Consider the following 16,687-nt stretch of genomic DNA (forward strand, 5'->3'; position numbering starts at 1 on the left):
GTTTATTTTGGCACAGCTAACATCAAAAATCATGTGACAATTTCCCGCCAAATTCAGCTGGTATGCAAATCAATGATTGAAGAGAACTAAATAAAAACGCTCGTTGTCTGACAGCCTGTGCAGTAGGATGCCATTACAGCAGTCATCCTCCAAATCTTCGTAGAAAAGGGGGTGAGACACCCAGAGTTGAAGACGCCCGTACTGTAACTCGTACATGAAAATTCTCCCACAAAAGACAGTGTGATCTGAGATGTCGGGTGGCGCTGTGCCTTGGAGGAGCAATCGTTGTGTCAGAAAGAAGCTTTTAATGTTGTTCGGAGATGCCAGTCACTGCTGCGTATCATCCAGGTACACACGCTTAAAATGGTTTACATAAAATGGGTGTCAGATTCAAATGGCACCTTTGATGGGGGAGCAGGGGGCGGAGGGATTCACCCAACCTGCGCAGGCTTGTAGCTTGAGGAGAAGTAACCAGCTACGGTTTTGTAATCTTTGTTGTGTTGCTTAGAAAGTTGTCAAGATCAGCATTTAAGTGCAGCTCTGTGCTCTTTCATGCGCGGTGCACCTGGAGAGGGGTAGCCAAGAGGTGCCTGGAACGTTATATTAGCTCTGAAGTTCAAATAGACGTGCGTGAATGTGCATGCAAGCACGTGGGTACACCTCGAGACGTGTGTATTAATGCAACAAAGCACATGTCTTGTGGGTCTGATTCGGGGCAACTTATTTGGGGGTTATGTGCAGCTAAAAGAGGGGGCTAATGAATTCATAGCGTTCTAATGTTGTTCTGCCATGCAGGCAATTTTGTTATTGTTTAAGATCCAGATTGCTGCCCTAGTTCCCTTATTGATTTCCTCTCACATGTTTAAGAAAAGTAAGGATGAGTAGGGAGAGAAAAATACAGACATACCTGCTGGCCTGTAATAAAGATTGACATGCTGTCAATGTAGGCTTGCCATTTGCTGTAGCGTCTTTTCCCATCTGGACACAATATGAGATTATGTATCTCAGTAAACAAACTCTTGCCCATTCTAATGCTGGGAAATTAATTGTTTTTTTCACCTATTTAACATTTAATACCAGTAAAGCAACCTGCAGAGCTTCCGCCACTTAGAGTGCTGAGTCTTAAACTGGGCGCTAATGAAAGCCAACAGGAAGTCCCAGGTTACATTAATCAAGCCCATGTCCAGTTGAAGGTCATGAGTCCTTTAGAAATTGCGAGTCATTTGCGAATTACCGAAATTATTTGATTGGTCCATGCTTTCTGGAAAGGCCCAAGTAATTTGTGCTTTAGCTCCGATGATTTCATTCTGTCTGTGGTTTTCGAAGCACTTCTCAGTCCGTTGCGTACCTGTCCGTCTGTTTCTTAGACCATCAGAGCCCTCATTCCCCATCTCAAAACAAAAATCAATATGCCTGTAAAGTGACCCATAAATTACAGGCGGCTCCAGAGATGTTTGCTCAGAGCGAGCTGGCGGCCCCATCTCATTCTCCTCTCACCTCTCTGTTTGAACTAAACCCAGCGCCACAGGCTCATTAAGAGATATTGGTGACTGCATCTAACCCCCCTCTAGCCCCCTGCTTTTATCAATGCATAGTCAAACACCTACTGCCTGAATATTTCATAGCCATGTAGTAATCTGAATGTAATCACCAACACTAACTAGCTCTTGCTAACGTCAGCACTCGCTTAAGACTGTTGTGCTGTATTTCATTCTGCTGGCTATTAATAAAGGTAATTACGACTTAATTCCTCAGAATTGCTATTTAGTAACTCACAAATGTCACTTTATAGCTTAAATCTTTTACTATATTTTACTATTGGTGCTACATTTATAACAATTTCTTTCTTATAATAATTGTGACTATCTTACAATTGTGACTTTATATTTTCCCATTTACTTTTTGTTTTTGACTTTGTATCTCACAGTCGTGACTTCATGTCTCAGACTTGTGACATTCTCATATCTATGCTTTTATATATCTAAAAATTATGACTATTTTTGATGATTGTGACTCTTTACATTTCCTGACAATTACATTTATTTTATTTACTCTTGGAGAAGGAAACTTGCTTCCATTAGATAAGAAAACCTCACATTCCTAAAAGAAACAAGGAAATGAGATTAAGATCTAGATGGGCGCTAATGAGAAACGGGGAGTGCAAGATAAGATGTGTTATTTAGCGAGCTACCTGTCGGGACTGCAGAACTAGCCAGTCGAGGCTTTTGAAGCAGCTGTAATTTATGACATCCACCATACATCAAGTGCATAAGATAGCATTATGAGCATTGAAATGAAAAGGGTATTTGCAGCATTAGTTCCCTACGCGGAAACTGATTACATGATTAATGAATTGCTCCTTTCCATGCGCATTCTGAAACCGCAATTAGGCATGGGGCCGGAGAAAGGCACCGACTCTCCAGTCATCCTAGGTGTTTTTTTTTTTTTGTTTGTTTTTTTTGTTCAATGCTATCTCACTCTTGATTTATAATGGAGAATATCTGAGCATTAGACCTGAAACGATTACAATAGCAAAAGCGGGCGTGATGGAATGAAATAATTTTAAATGGGCACAGGCATAATTGAAAGGTAGCAGTGGCCATTGTGTTCTCAAATGTCCTCTGCTTTGATTGGCATGTTTGAGGAGGATTATGAATACGTTGTTATTTTGCGTTTTGCACATAAACAATAGCTTGTGCTATGAATAGAGAATGAATAGAGAAAATGCTTAGTAGTGTTAAAACTAGCTCGGTGTGGGTGGGTGTGTGTTTGCGTGCGAGTGTGTATGTGCAATTTAAGCTCACACTAATGCACTGGAGGTTGTACTGTAAATGATCATTGAAGGGTCTGCAAGCTAACCTATAATTACAGGAAAGAGAGTGGCAGCATTGGCATTTCACAAGCATGTCTTCTAAAAGAGCGCTTTGTGGGTTTGTCACCGATGATAATTTAGATAGAGGCTCATTACTGAACATCACAACACTTTTAAAAACCTTTTCGCCTCCGTGCGTTCGCCGGGAATAAAGGTCTCTTTTAATGGCAGGCTTCTTTTGTGTCCTGCAGACAAAATCCAATCAAGGAAAACCGCCATTGACTGCTTCTGCAGTCTGAAGTGTTTTTTTTCTTCTGCGTAATATTCTAATGAAAGGATGAGTAGATACATTTAATATGTCGGCAGAATAATGCACTCTTCGTAGGAGGCGCTTTTTAAACGTTACTCGAGTTAAATTGCATTTATTGTATTTATTTCTTGATAAATGTCGAAGACAAAACCTCTGCGCGAGGCCTTTTGTATGCCAACATCCCTCATAAGCCGTTGTCTTCTGAACACTGCCTCACATTCGCATGACAGTCATGCTATTGTGATGTTAAACACCAGCTTTAAGCAAGCACGGGACACACTTGTTAGACGGCGGCGGTTTGTTAAAAGCTAATGGGATGGATGTCCTGTAATCCAGAAATCATATTCATCAACAACAGTGGTAGTTGATCAACAGCAACCATCTATTATTAGTTCAGCCTGCGTATGTGTGTATGAAGGTTTGGTTTCTCATCCGTTTCTCCTGTTCGCCTACAGGCACCTTAACAATGAACACGCTCTGGACGACAGGAGTACAGCCCAGTGCCGAGTACAGATGCAAGTGGTACAACAGCTAGAGATACAGGTACAGTAGACACATGAATATAAGCATATACATATTTACAGAAACAGTTCACCAAAAAAATGACAAGTCTAGCATTATTATGACACCTTCATGTCGTCCAGTATGACTGACATTGCTCTATGGAACACAAAAGCATGTGTTTTGAAAAATATATTGGTGTTTTGGTGTCCATACAATGAAAGTTAATTTGGTTTAGTGTCGTATAGTGTTTGTTTAGAATAATATGAAGGTAAGTAAATGACAATTCTCTTTTTTGGGCGAACTATTACTATGAAATGACATTGACAATGCATGTGTGATTTGTAAGCTGATTTCTCTACAATAAATTTTGTTGCATTTTCAAAACTTTAAATCAGCCTGACTCAGCTTAGCTTTGTAAAGTTTGAAGCATACGTTAGTATACAAACTAGGTATTGTATAGGTCATTTGGATAAAAACATCTGATAAATGAATTAATGGAAGCATTGGCAGGTTGCGTGTGGGACCCTCTGCTTACTGCTTATCCAGAAGGGCTTGAAAACAAAAAAATAAATCCAATCTGTTCACTCTGAGCAGAATCGATATTTTAACGTTTCTGTTCCTGCGTTCCGGTTTGCCTAGAAAAAATACAGATTAATAACGTTATTTTTACACTTTTTCTTTGCCTATAATAATAATAATAATAATAATAAAGTACAGCATTTTCTACACAAAAAAACAAAACAAAAAAAACAGGAAGATATCTGGTATCTTAACCTGATGCGCATAGTCACAGCCAATACAGCATCATCTTTTCTAGATTTTGCCCAAATTATAGGGTTCTAAACAAAAGAAAAACATCTGTTTATGCTTTAAAGACATTAGAATAATTTTTAAGATAAAAATGTTTGCTGCATTGTTAAAAAATGCTACCCATATAAAATTGCTTTTTGAGATGGAAAGAGAGTCGTGTAGGCTCACGTCACATTTTATGTTAGGCTACATTCAGGAATAATGTGCTTAAATGCCGGTAAATGTTTACAAACATTATATATATAAGTATAAACACACACACAAAGGCTATCTATGATAAACACAGTGATTAGTTTCCTTCTCTCCACAACAAATCCTCTAAGGTTAAGGCTGTGCATTTTGGCTATGAAAAAAAAAAAATTATTTAAGGTTAAACTGATGCCTACCTCGATTGGTACAAATCCAAATGTTTCCATATTTGCGACATATCTGGATGCTAAAATATTATTCATGTAATAGGCTTTGTACTTCATTCACATTGACATCATCCTTCACATCGGCTATATCAGCACAGTGAGGCGGTGATCACGCTGAACGCAAAAGATTGTACAACGGAGCAGTGCAACTTTTTTATGTTTCTTTAACTGTATTTTATCTTGATAATGAACTGGCTGCAATGTCACAAAATATGTTGTGTCTGTGTGCGTGTGATGCACCGGCGCCATATGGTCATACCAACACTGGTTGGTTATACAGATCAAAACTGTCAAGATTTGCAAAATAACCAAAACTATTTTCTGCTGTCTTGTTTTCATTCCGCGAACATTGGATCGCGTCACAGTAAACCGAAACTCAGCACATTTTTTTGTTTGTTTGTTCATAGGTCAGTGATTTAAGTGAAATACATTTCGTTTTGGCCAATATAGGCTATTCCTTTTTATGTAAGTCTATAGTTTTATTCAGTTTTCTCTGTTTACAAGAGCTGCATGTGCGCGTATCTGTTGAATCCATCTGATAAATTCTAATGCATTGCCATTGCGACTTACCGTATTTTCACCTGAGCAAGGGGATTTCACGTGTTGGAGTCGTCAGCGTCACATTTGCATGTCTGAATTCATGATTGGTTGACAGCAAATTTCAAATATTAAATTGAACAATAAAATAACGTTATTAACTGGTTAATGGCCATATAAAAAATGTTTATTCTGTTCTGAACTATTAAAAAAAATTTGTTTCTGGTTCTGTTGTCAAATTTCGTTAGTTTCAGGTTTTAATTTTCATTCTCATTCCTTGAACTGGCTCAGAGCCCTGTTATCCAGTGACAGACAGTGGAAGTGTTCAGCAAACATGTTTGAAAAGAATCATTATTTATATGTTAGTCCAAGACTGGATTTTATGCATCAGGCTTTGATGGAATAGTGGATGTTCAGTACCAACATGTTTTGCTTGATTTTGATTTCATGTTGTCTTTAACACACACTTGTTCAACTATAACTGCTTTTTTGCAGAATAACACATAACATTTTGTACACAACATAACATTTTGTTAATTAGCTTGTTGCCATAAAAATCTTGAAGCACATAAAGTGAAAAAATTCACAAGGGACACCTTGAGCAAATCCGTCCCAACAAAGGTGAAAGCCATCACAAGCCTTTATAATTGAATCATGGTTTGTGCTTATTTTCTATCCCGTCCAATTAATATGCGTGCATCTGGGCTGGACTGTGTTAATTAAATACACTTTGCACCTGAAGGAACCTCTAAAGAGAGCCACTATTTTCAGTAGCTGGAGCGTGACCTTATTAAGGTGTCACGCTGGTGAGATAATGAGAGCTGTGATTGAGGGATGCTATTACTCAGCGCTGCGGCCATCTCTCCCGCCAGTTAACGCTTTGTCCTTTGCCTCACACCTTCCTGTGCATCATGGGATGCGGTGCACAGGGTTAAAATCCTTCTTTCGTCTGTTAATTTCAAATAAATAACCAGTTTCACTTCCAGAATAATTGCGGCCTGTGCATATTTTTTTATGTAAATCTAGCTGTTCCCTTGCGTTTGTGCACGCAAAGAGCTGCCTAGCCTTTGTAGTGCGGATTGCTTTCTGATCGTGGCTCCTCTAAGCCTTCGTGATGCCCATCTGAATGCAAGCCAAGCGTTCCCCTAGACCTTTAAAGGTTTTTACGCTCTGCAAAACCATCCCTATTTATTTGTTGGGCTCTTGAAACAGAACAATGAATAATTCTTGTTTATATGTAAAATAACAGACGGACATCACGATTTCTCCCTTGACTCGTTCTCTTGTTCGCTGATACCACAAATCCGGCGTGCTTACACTGTGACCAATTACAGCAGCGCGCTGTTTTCTGTCCTTCTGGGCTTTTTTCCACTCTTTTTGGCATTTTTTTTTTGTCCCCCGTCAGTGGTAATGAGGCCTGGTTCAGAGCTTGAATGCTGGCTCACCGGCAGAGTTCAAGGCGGTGCGCCGTGCGGGCTGGTCTTTGTCACTCTCTGTGAGTTAGATTGATGATAACAGATTGCCGGGGCACTAACTGGACCTCGGAGGACCCGGGAGGAGGCAGGGAGGCGGGACCGACTGGCACTCTGTTTGCAGGACCCCTTCACCTCTCGGCAGCTGCTAGATCCAGTCCAGCCCTAACAGTGTCCACAGGACTTTGAATCGCCGTCCAGGACCCTCTAATTTATGGCCTGAGTAGCTTGTTACTGTCAGAGCTCTGCTGACCTAAATTCTGCTATTGACAAAAAGATGAAGTGCTATTTGTTTTCCGTGACCTCCGAGCACCACCTTCAGCTCTCCATCACCACACCACGAGGAATGGTTCTCTTATCTTTGCTTTAATCTGCCTCTCTCTCACTCTCAGTGGTTCTCAACTGGTTTTGTTTCAGAACCCAAGGACATTAAGCGTCCACCACTGTACAGAACTGCTTCTTATCTAAAAGAAACAAAGATGTCCTAAAAATCACACATAAAAGGGAATCACTTTACAGCATTTATTACTCTTGGTTAATGTAAATTTTCACACATACTAATATATTTTAAACTTTAAGAATTAATATTCACCTTAATTAATACATGCTGTAAAGAAATACAGTTAATAGTTCATTATGCCTTATCCATTTTAACAAGGATCTATAGGGAAACATTTATTAATATTATTTATAAATATTGCCAAGACCTATATAGGCCACAATTTTGTCACATGACAAAATTCTAACTTTTGTTAAAATGCATAAAACAGACAAATGTTGCATATTACCAACTGACAGATGAACTTGCTCTGAAATAGTTGTTTGAGAAGATACATTATGTGTTTTGCTCTATAGCTCTATATAGAAAAGCCTGTTTATTATTTTATCCTAACTATACTTAAGTGTATGGTTAATTGCATTTTTTATTTGCATTTAGCATTGTTGCTTTGCAGCTGTCCATGACCCCACTGGAAAAGACCTGTGGCTGTTTTTTGGGTCATGACCCGCCGGTTAAGAACCACTGCTTTATGTCTTATGTCTTTGAGATGAGCTTAAGGAAGCCGGCCGTATGCAGGATTTATTACAAGCAGACAAGCTTGATAACAAGATGTATTACTGAGGTAGTCTGGGGAAAATCACTCATTTCTAAAACAGGTCTGTTTTCTTGTTTCTCTCTCTCCCTCCCTCTTTCTGCTAACAGCTTTCTAAAGAACGTGAGCGTCTTCAGGCGATGATGGCACACTTGCACATGAGGCCCTCAGAGCCCAAACCATCACCAAAACCGGTGAGTGCATATTGGTACGCGTACAGTAAACAGGACTCGGATGGTAAATGAGCTCTCTAAACACGGCTGGAGGATGAGAGGAGAATGGGATTTGTAATGCCTGCTTTCTTGGGACCCTATCAGGACTGAGAGAGCATTAAATCATACACCCGATCACAGCCAAAAACGCAAAGCCATTACACTCTGATGGCTTTAGCGCAGCAAACAACCTGTTGGCCGGTAAAAGCTGTTTAGTGCCACGACCGCAGGCACACTTAAAGTAGGGGGAAGACGTTTCGTTTCAGAAAACAAACAGTTTGAAATGATAGATGGAAACTGCAAGATTATCTGTGAAGAAATAACCTGTAATCTGTAAACATTCAGAGATATAGCTGTGTATTTGGAGAAAAATGGAGCAATGTATGAAAACGGCCCATCTGTCTGGATCCGATTTCACCCAAAAAGGTTCTTAACCATTAATCAAAAGCAAAATACAAAAGACATGTTTTATTTTGCTGGAAATTAAAGTGTTTACAAAAGAGAGTAGGTTGTGATAAATTGTATTTATTGGAATTATTTATTAGCTATTCAGTATTTTGTGGGGGGAAACGTAGCTAATTTCACCAGCATAATTTTTTCTCATCACCTCTCACCGTATGAAGCAGATAATCACAAGACAGAATAATTATCCTGTAAATCTATCAGGAATCGACTGCTCACCTGTCGATTTATTATTCAAGGTTTTTTTCCCCCCGTTTTCATCCTCAGATCTCCAGCAACTTGGTGAAATTGACTCTAATAAAAAAAACGTTCAGCCTATAATCCAAGACCGCATATGAATGAATAATATTAATGAAGTATTACATTACATAAACCCCACATGAAAGGACTGCTAATTGCATTTGATGATGAGCAATTATGGCGAGTTCTTAAATAATCAGCGAGGGTTTGCGATTTCTTTCAGCTCATTCCTTTTTGTCTTAGTGCAAGTGTCGGGCTCATGTACATGCTTTAATGTTATCTGTTTCACAGGTACAAAAGAGAACACATGTGTCCTCCTAACAAAAAAGGATGTTACAGATAATATGGCAGTACTTTCATGCCCTCGTACACACAGGGCCGACAGAGAACCGTCCCACACATTTGATAAAGATTAATAGTGCAAATTTGTTAGTACGACAAAATGAGCACCGCCAAACCCTCAACAGCTATCAGTAGCCCAACACAAGGTGCTGGTACACTGTTATACGACCCCATTTAAAATCTGAATGGCACTTCATTAAATGTTACCTTTTGGCCATGCCATGGATGGCTGAAAATCAAAGTTACCAAGGCTGCTAGTCCTGAATAATGAGGGGCTCTTTTTTCCCAACCCCTTCCTATCCTCTCAGCCAACCTTGAATATATATTCAGATGAGCAGCGGTAGTAAAGGGCTGATCCCTGTGTCTCATTCACTCCTGCTCAGTTAAGCTTTAATAAATTCCATTTTGCAAACACCAGATTGTATGCCTGCAAACATGTTATGCTTGTTGCCATAACCAGGTGAAGAGAGGGGAGGAAAATCTTGTCTTAACATTTTAAATATACATGCAGCGCACTCTCTATCTGTTTCCCCGCTCGCTCAGTACTGATAGGATTTATTATGAAGTGCTTTTTTGCAGTGTTTGACAGTGTATCAGAACCTTTTTAGAGGAGTAGTGTGTAATTATGGGCTGATGTGGTGGTTTTGCCACAATGAGAAAGATATTACGAGAGACGTAACTCAAATCTGGTGCCGTGACCCGGCCCCTGACAAATTATACAATGTATTATATGCATCAAACTGCATTTTAGCAAGCAAGAACAAAGAGGGGAACACAAATAGCAATACATTTAGCACAAATTGTCTGTTATATAACAAAGCTAGTTTTTGTTTCAGAGTGGGGGGGGGCTTGTAACAGTGACAAAATGTTTTTAGATTTTTTTTTCAACGTGAATCAAATTCAAAATGAAAGAATATTTATTGTAGAAAATGTCATCTTTTATTTAATTTTTTATAACGTGCTACAATGAATTGTTCATAATAAGACCAGGAACACATTTAGAAATTATGGGGTAAATTTAGATTTCTTATTGACTTTAACACAAAAGTATTTACTTAGCATGTAATATAATGTCAGCAACATAACCGTTTACCCTTTTGCTAAGATGTCCCTCTGGTAGACAACGCGTTTCTGTCATTAATTTCTTTTCAAGGTCTTAGTTCCAGTCGTTAGCCAGGATACAACATTCCCCTAGAGGAGTCATTGATTTCTTGCGAAGTGGTATAGCGCATGCCACTCTCAATGTTGGCATTATCTCATTATCGTTAAGTGGAGCTGTAATTGTCTATAGAGCAGCCACCTGAGAATAGCTGGCTTGACATTTCATTGTATTTATCAACACGTGCCACAAACGATTGTTGATGTCCAACTGACGGTCGTTTTTAATTCTCACAGCACCGGAATTCTGCTTGCCAATTCGCAATTAAGGCAGTTTGGTTTGAATGTGTAATGTCATTACCATTTGAAGGAGTTAACAGTGAGACTAAAGGTCAGGGTGGAATTTTCCACTCGGGTGAAGTTGGGACACAAAAAAAAGCAAAGGATATGTGCATATTGATAAAAAAAAACCTGACTCTTGTGTTTGGGTGGTAAGACAGGAAGAGAGCGAGATGGATCACTAACGAAGCACCAGGTTATGGAAGGAAGCCAGGTGATGTTCTTTTCACCGCGTGTGTGTTTTGCATCCAGGGAGCTCTTATGGGATAGAGATGGGCCGGGATAACTCACAGCCTGATCATTAGATAATCTTTAACAGCGTGCTCTAATTAGAATTCTTATGATACAATTTCATCCTATAATTAGTGTAATTCCTCCTTTGCTTATTAGGGGAAACACAGCTGTAGGAATGAGCCAGCACAGGTTTCAATCCCCCTCTCTCTCTCTTTTACAGCTGAATCTCGTCTCCAGCGTCACCATGTCAAAGAACCTCCCATCTGTCTCGCCCCCTAACTTACCTCAGACACCCACCACACCCACCACTCCAGTCACACCCCTTTCCCAGATGCCCCAGGTGCCCAACGTCCTGAGTCCTGCCAATGTGCCCAGCATGGGTGCAATGCGCAGACGCCACACCGACAAATACTCCATGGCCTTGTCCTCAGGTTCGTAGATGCTTTTTTTTGTTCGCTCTTTATGCAAATGGGGCTAAAATAAATCATCAATATTCAATGCATTTTAATTACAGCCAAATATAAAATGATGCAATATTTAAGAAGGCGATGCATGTAAAAACATCTTGTCTGCTGTTTATATTTACTGGTCTTCCGCAAGTGTTGGAGCAGCAGGGAAGGCATGAATTATTCAAACACATACAAAATATCGACGCAGGCTCTAATTTCACGAGCGTGTTAATGTTTAAGATTTCTCCAGAGAGAGATTAATTAAAAATGTATTTAGTTGGACATGTAAAATGCTGATTTGAATTGTCTCCCCCCACCTCCAACTCGCCCCTCATTTTAATTTGATAAAATTCTGAACGAATTCCTGGCGGAGACACGTTTAGCAATTATCCCAGGTGGCGACATTTGGGTTTATTTTTTTATTTATTTATTTATCTACTGCTTGCTTTCTTTATTTTTCTCCACAGAGATTGCCCCAAACTACGAGTTTTACAAGAACGCCGACGTCAGGCCGCCGTTTACTTATGCAACCCTCATCAGGCAGGTGAGTGGGAAATAAATTAGCTTGAGCCTGATTAGATTGTAATTAATTGCTGCTTGAATTAAATCTGGGTGAGAGCGCCTTTGATGCACTCCAGTTTCTAACGCACCGCTTAATGGCATCTCATCGCAGGCTATCATGGAGTCAGGTGACATGCAGCTAACACTCAACGAAATCTACAGCTGGTTCACGCGCACCTTCGCCTACTTCAGACGCAACGCCGCCACCTGGAAGGTAACATGCTATTCAGGCCTGCAAGGGACGTGGGCCGTTCAGCGGCAAACGCGCCTCTTTTTAACCTGCATCCTGAAAAGGACGAATTCTCTCTTTATCTCGCTCTGTGACAAGTGAAAGAATAATTCAGCCTCTGATATCGTTTTCTAATTTGGTGCAATTAATAGCCGAGTCTTGATGGGGAGGTGTGCGCTCTGATGCGCTAATTACTAACCAGCCACTCAATCATCAGCACCTTTTGTTAGACGTGGCGTATTACTGCTTTCTCAGTGTCTCCTTTTCATTTTTTCTCCCTCCCCACCCTGCATATTATTGTTTAATTAGTTTGAAAGATGGCTGTTTGCCTTGTAGACGCACTCTGCTATATCCCTTTTCTTGTTGTTGTTGATGTCGGCTGAGGCTTCATACACACTATAACTCATGCAGCAAGACAAAAAGTAAAAGAGAACAAGACAAATGGAGAGAGGGGTTAAGACCCGCTTGACTCTAAAGCGCTAATGTCCCTGTCATCCAAGAAACACACTTTATTTCCCAGTACAAAAGGCCTCATTTGTATCTCTGTCCCAACAAATACATTGTCAGACGGGGATGAAAAGAAAAGGATGATACAATAAAAACCATCCTCTATTTTTAGACAGGAGAGCACGGTGTGTGTCGATAAGATACACAGCCGATTTTCCCTTTCTATTTTAACTTCGATGCAGGTCCTCTCAAAGGTTTTTCCGGCTCTCATCAGAAGGCGAAGCATTTCCCAGCACTAGATTTAGCAAAGTGAATTAATTTGGATTTGGCTTGCTAATGATGCTGGTGTATGATTACAGCTCCACAAGGATGTGCAATAGCTCCCCGTACAGATGCATGCTGGGCCACGACTCATTTATGCTGGAGCGTGTGTTTGGATATACAAGGAAGAGTGTTTTTAGGCATTTTATGGCCTTGTAGCCACATATGCATCCCTGTTTCCAGCTCTCTTCGCTTCTGTCCTTATCAACTCCCTATTTTAATCTGGTCCCAACTGGAACAAAGAGGGGGCTTTCGGCATATTCGGGTCCCTCCTTCTACAATAGCGGAGCTGAAATTTCCATTCGGAGCCTCCCTGCTCTTTTGTGAGGGCCCGGGCACGGACGGCTGGTGATGGGCTTGTCATTTTATTAACAGAAAGAATTTTTAAAAAGGAATGAAAGGTGATTTAATATCTGTGCTTGGTCTCATCAGCTCAGCTTGGGGATCGAGCTCTCAGCCCCGCCAGCTTATTAGTTATAACTATATAGCATGCATAATAAAACTGCTCATTTGCTCATTAATATTAAAATTATCATATTCACAGCCATGGGCATTAAGATCAATCAAATCCTGGGATTTTCAGGTCAGATGCGAGATCTGCGTCTGAGGGTTTTTTTTTTTATTCCTCTCTCTCCCTTTTCTTAGAGCAAAAAAACACCCGCCCCTCAAATAAAACATGAAAAAAATGTAATATGAGCAAAGGTTATTATTTGGCTTCTTTGCTACATGTTTTAATTAGATTATTTTATGGCAACGTACAATACTCGCCTTATTCCTTTATTTTTTTATTTATGCTTCTTGATTTCTTGATTCTTTTTACCTTTTATTTTATAAACCCGAAACATCTACATTTCCTAATTATTACTGCCATTAATCTTTAAATAACTGTCATAGCATGTTACAACAATAATAGTGTTTAGCAGTAGATAATAGTCAGTGATATGATTGGTTAATATTTTTCATTTTTGATACACCAGCAGAAAGCTTTAAAAAAGAATACTTTTTTTAGAATAAAATGCACCGATAAATCTTGCATTGTAAATAAATGTATTGAAGTAAATGCACTCATTAAATGTTTTTTGTATGTATGTGTGTTTAACAGAATGCAGTGCGACACAACCTCAGCCTGCACAAGTGTTTCGTCCGGGTGGAGAACGTAAAGGGTGCCGTGTGGACCGTGGACGAAATGGAATATCAGAAACGCAGATCTCAGAAGATAACAGGGTACACACAAACAAACACACTATAAATGTTATTACAGTCAGATTAATAGAAATATAATTCAACATTTGTGGTGTTTTGTTCAGGAGCCCAACGTTGGTTAAGAACCTGCCATCCAGTCTGGGTTATGGGGCGGCTCTCAACGCCAGCTTACAGGTAGTGTGTGTGTGTGTGTGTGTGTGTGTGTGTGTGTGTGTGTGTGTGTGTGTGTGTGTGTGTGAGGTTGGCACAGGCAGTGAGAGTCTAGAAGGACACCGTGTGGTAGAGGCAGGTACCTTCTCTGTCAGCCTGGCCTCACAGTGATAGCAGCCTGTGCGAATCCGAGGGCATAATCATTAATATTTATCCAAACTGTCATAAATGATTTGGCTTCGCAGTGTCGGCCAGCGAGGTGCTTGTGGCAAAAACTTTAAAATTTAATTACTGTATATAACTTTAATGTGCAGGAGGCAAAAATGTCAGGAGTCTTTTTTTTTCTTTGACTGTTTTGAGGTAAAGTTTTGGATGGTTTCATTATCATGTGGATGCTCGGGCTTTCTTTATTCACTGTTCATTTGAGGCCTGTCTTGTAAGGTGAAGAGATTGTTTTTGCAACTTCGAAACTTTCCCGTTGTTTTTTTCCCTGCCACTTTGTGACAGTTCTCATCTGTTTTTATCATACTGATTCTTCAGCAATAATTTGGAAGTAACTCGATAGAAAAGAGGAGATAATCTGGAACGAGCTGGAAGCTGTGTGCTGTGACATGCCGACTGCTGAAAAGCCTTGAAAATGCTTGAGTATAACTATTCCCTCTCTCTCTCTCTTTCTCTCATAGGCTGCGTTGGCGGAGACCTCTTTGCCGTTGCTGGGTAATCCAGGCTTGATGAATAGCGCGTCAGGTATGATGGGGGCGAGTCCTCCAGGACTGATGAGCGTCAGCCCGACTGGCCTATTACAGGGCAGCATGCATGAAGATCTCAACGGCACACTAGATCACCTTGACACTAACGGACACAGCAGTCCTGGATACTCCCCACAGACCCAAATGTGAGTTCACACACACACACACACACACATACACACACATGCATTTAGACATAAAATGGCACATTAAGTCTGTAATGTCATGGGTATACAAAATATTCATCACGGCTTGATTTCATCTAACAGGATTTTATTGGATCATGAAAAAGGCCTATTTTATTAGCTAATATTGATAATACTATAAATATTAATATTTTATATATTAATATGTTTTTATCATGAGGAACAACAACATGTGGTACAGTATATGGGGTCAATTTTGATTTTATTTTGTATTTAAGATCCTGAAATAATGAATTATTATTAAAATTAAATGGAAATAATTATTATTTATAAAAATATATATATACACAATTATTTAAGTTATTACAGATTTGTAGCACTGTATTATTCTGTATTCACAAAGTTCCTAAATTGTTTAAATTAAATCCACTAATTTCTAAATTCATTCCTAAATTGTCTTTAAAACTAAATTCACCAAACTTACTCTTTGTTTATCCAGTTTCATTTTAAGATGCATAATTTCATGGAAATAAAATGGGTTGTAAACTGCTCCTTTACCTTCAATTTTGAGAGAATCATTATAGTTAAACAATAATAAAATAAAGTTAATGTTGATGTTATTTATTTACAAATTATAAAATGTTAAGGGAAGGTGTTAAAAATTATAGTTAATTTTGTGATGTTTTTTGTGCCAGAAAATTGAGTATTGTACTTTCACAGTAATAAAATAATTATTTATTAATTATAAAAAATATATTTATTTATTTATTTATCACTTTGAACTAGCAGAGGTATAAGTATTCCCAAGGTCCCTTAATTACATTTAAATTACATATGCATACACACACAAAAAAAACTAGACCTGAAGGTTAAGTGTACATTTGGTTCTTGGATTACAGCTCTTACATACAGTAAAAATAGGTAAGAAGTGAAGGCTGCCATAATTATAGATTCCCTTGTAATTACCCCACTGTCCGCATCGCAGAGGTTTAGATGTTATATTTTATGCAAGACTGTTCCTATTAATATTTAGCAGCTAACTATATCATTAATTACTTAAAAATCTTTGCCTTTCCATCTTTTTTAATGGCTCACAGAGAGAAAGAAGGAGACAGAGAGAGAGAGAGAGAGAGAGAGAGCACAGGCTGATGAAAGATTAATGCGGTGCTGGTCGGAGGAATGGTGATATAGAACATGTGCTCGCCCTAATCAGTGATGTCACTCATGCTGGATGGCTGTGTTTACCGAGCCAAAGATAGTAGCACGAGCATTAAGGGCAGCGGGAAGTGTGTCGCACGCATCAGACCTGCACATGCACACATTTCATGCATTTCCATGTACAGAGTTACTAATGCTAACTCAAAGACCCTATTAGCTAAAAAACACACTGCGCACTCTGGAAATGTGTGTTAATAGGAGTGTGTTTGATTCAGAAGTGGGACAGTAGTGTGAATTGGGCCAAATCTGAGATCCAGACAGAATCCCTGTGTATTCACTCCCTCAGGTTATTTAACTTTTAATAACAGACAGTTAAGTCTGGTGTTTTTAGACCC

The 16,687-nt window shown here is 39.3% G+C and overlaps 1 protein-coding gene across 6 annotated transcripts in view; it reads left to right on the forward strand.

Annotated features, from left to right (window-relative positions):
- The window catches only part of LOC132105561 (forkhead box protein P2-like), a 105,473-nt gene that overhangs the window by 81,368 nt on the left and 7,418 nt on the right, over window positions 1-16,687 (forward strand). For all 6 annotated transcript variants that reach the window (XM_059510766.1, XM_059510769.1, XM_059510768.1 and 3 more), the window contains 8 exons: window positions 3,578-3,665; window positions 8,063-8,146; window positions 11,100-11,310; window positions 11,796-11,872; window positions 12,002-12,103; window positions 13,989-14,110; window positions 14,194-14,263; window positions 14,923-15,134. In XM_059510766.1, the coding sequence (XP_059366749.1) occupies window positions 3,578-3,665; window positions 8,063-8,146; window positions 11,100-11,310; window positions 11,796-11,872; window positions 12,002-12,103; window positions 13,989-14,110; window positions 14,194-14,263; window positions 14,923-15,134 (966 nt within the window). The remainder of the gene's footprint in view (window positions 1-3,577; window positions 3,666-8,062; window positions 8,147-11,099; window positions 11,311-11,795; window positions 11,873-12,001; window positions 12,104-13,988; window positions 14,111-14,193; window positions 14,264-14,922; window positions 15,135-16,687) is intronic.

This window comes from Carassius carassius, chromosome 26 (genome assembly GCF_963082965.1).
Source record: "Carassius carassius chromosome 26, fCarCar2.1, whole genome shotgun sequence".
Taxonomy (NCBI): Eukaryota; Metazoa; Chordata; class Actinopteri; order Cypriniformes; family Cyprinidae; genus Carassius; species Carassius carassius.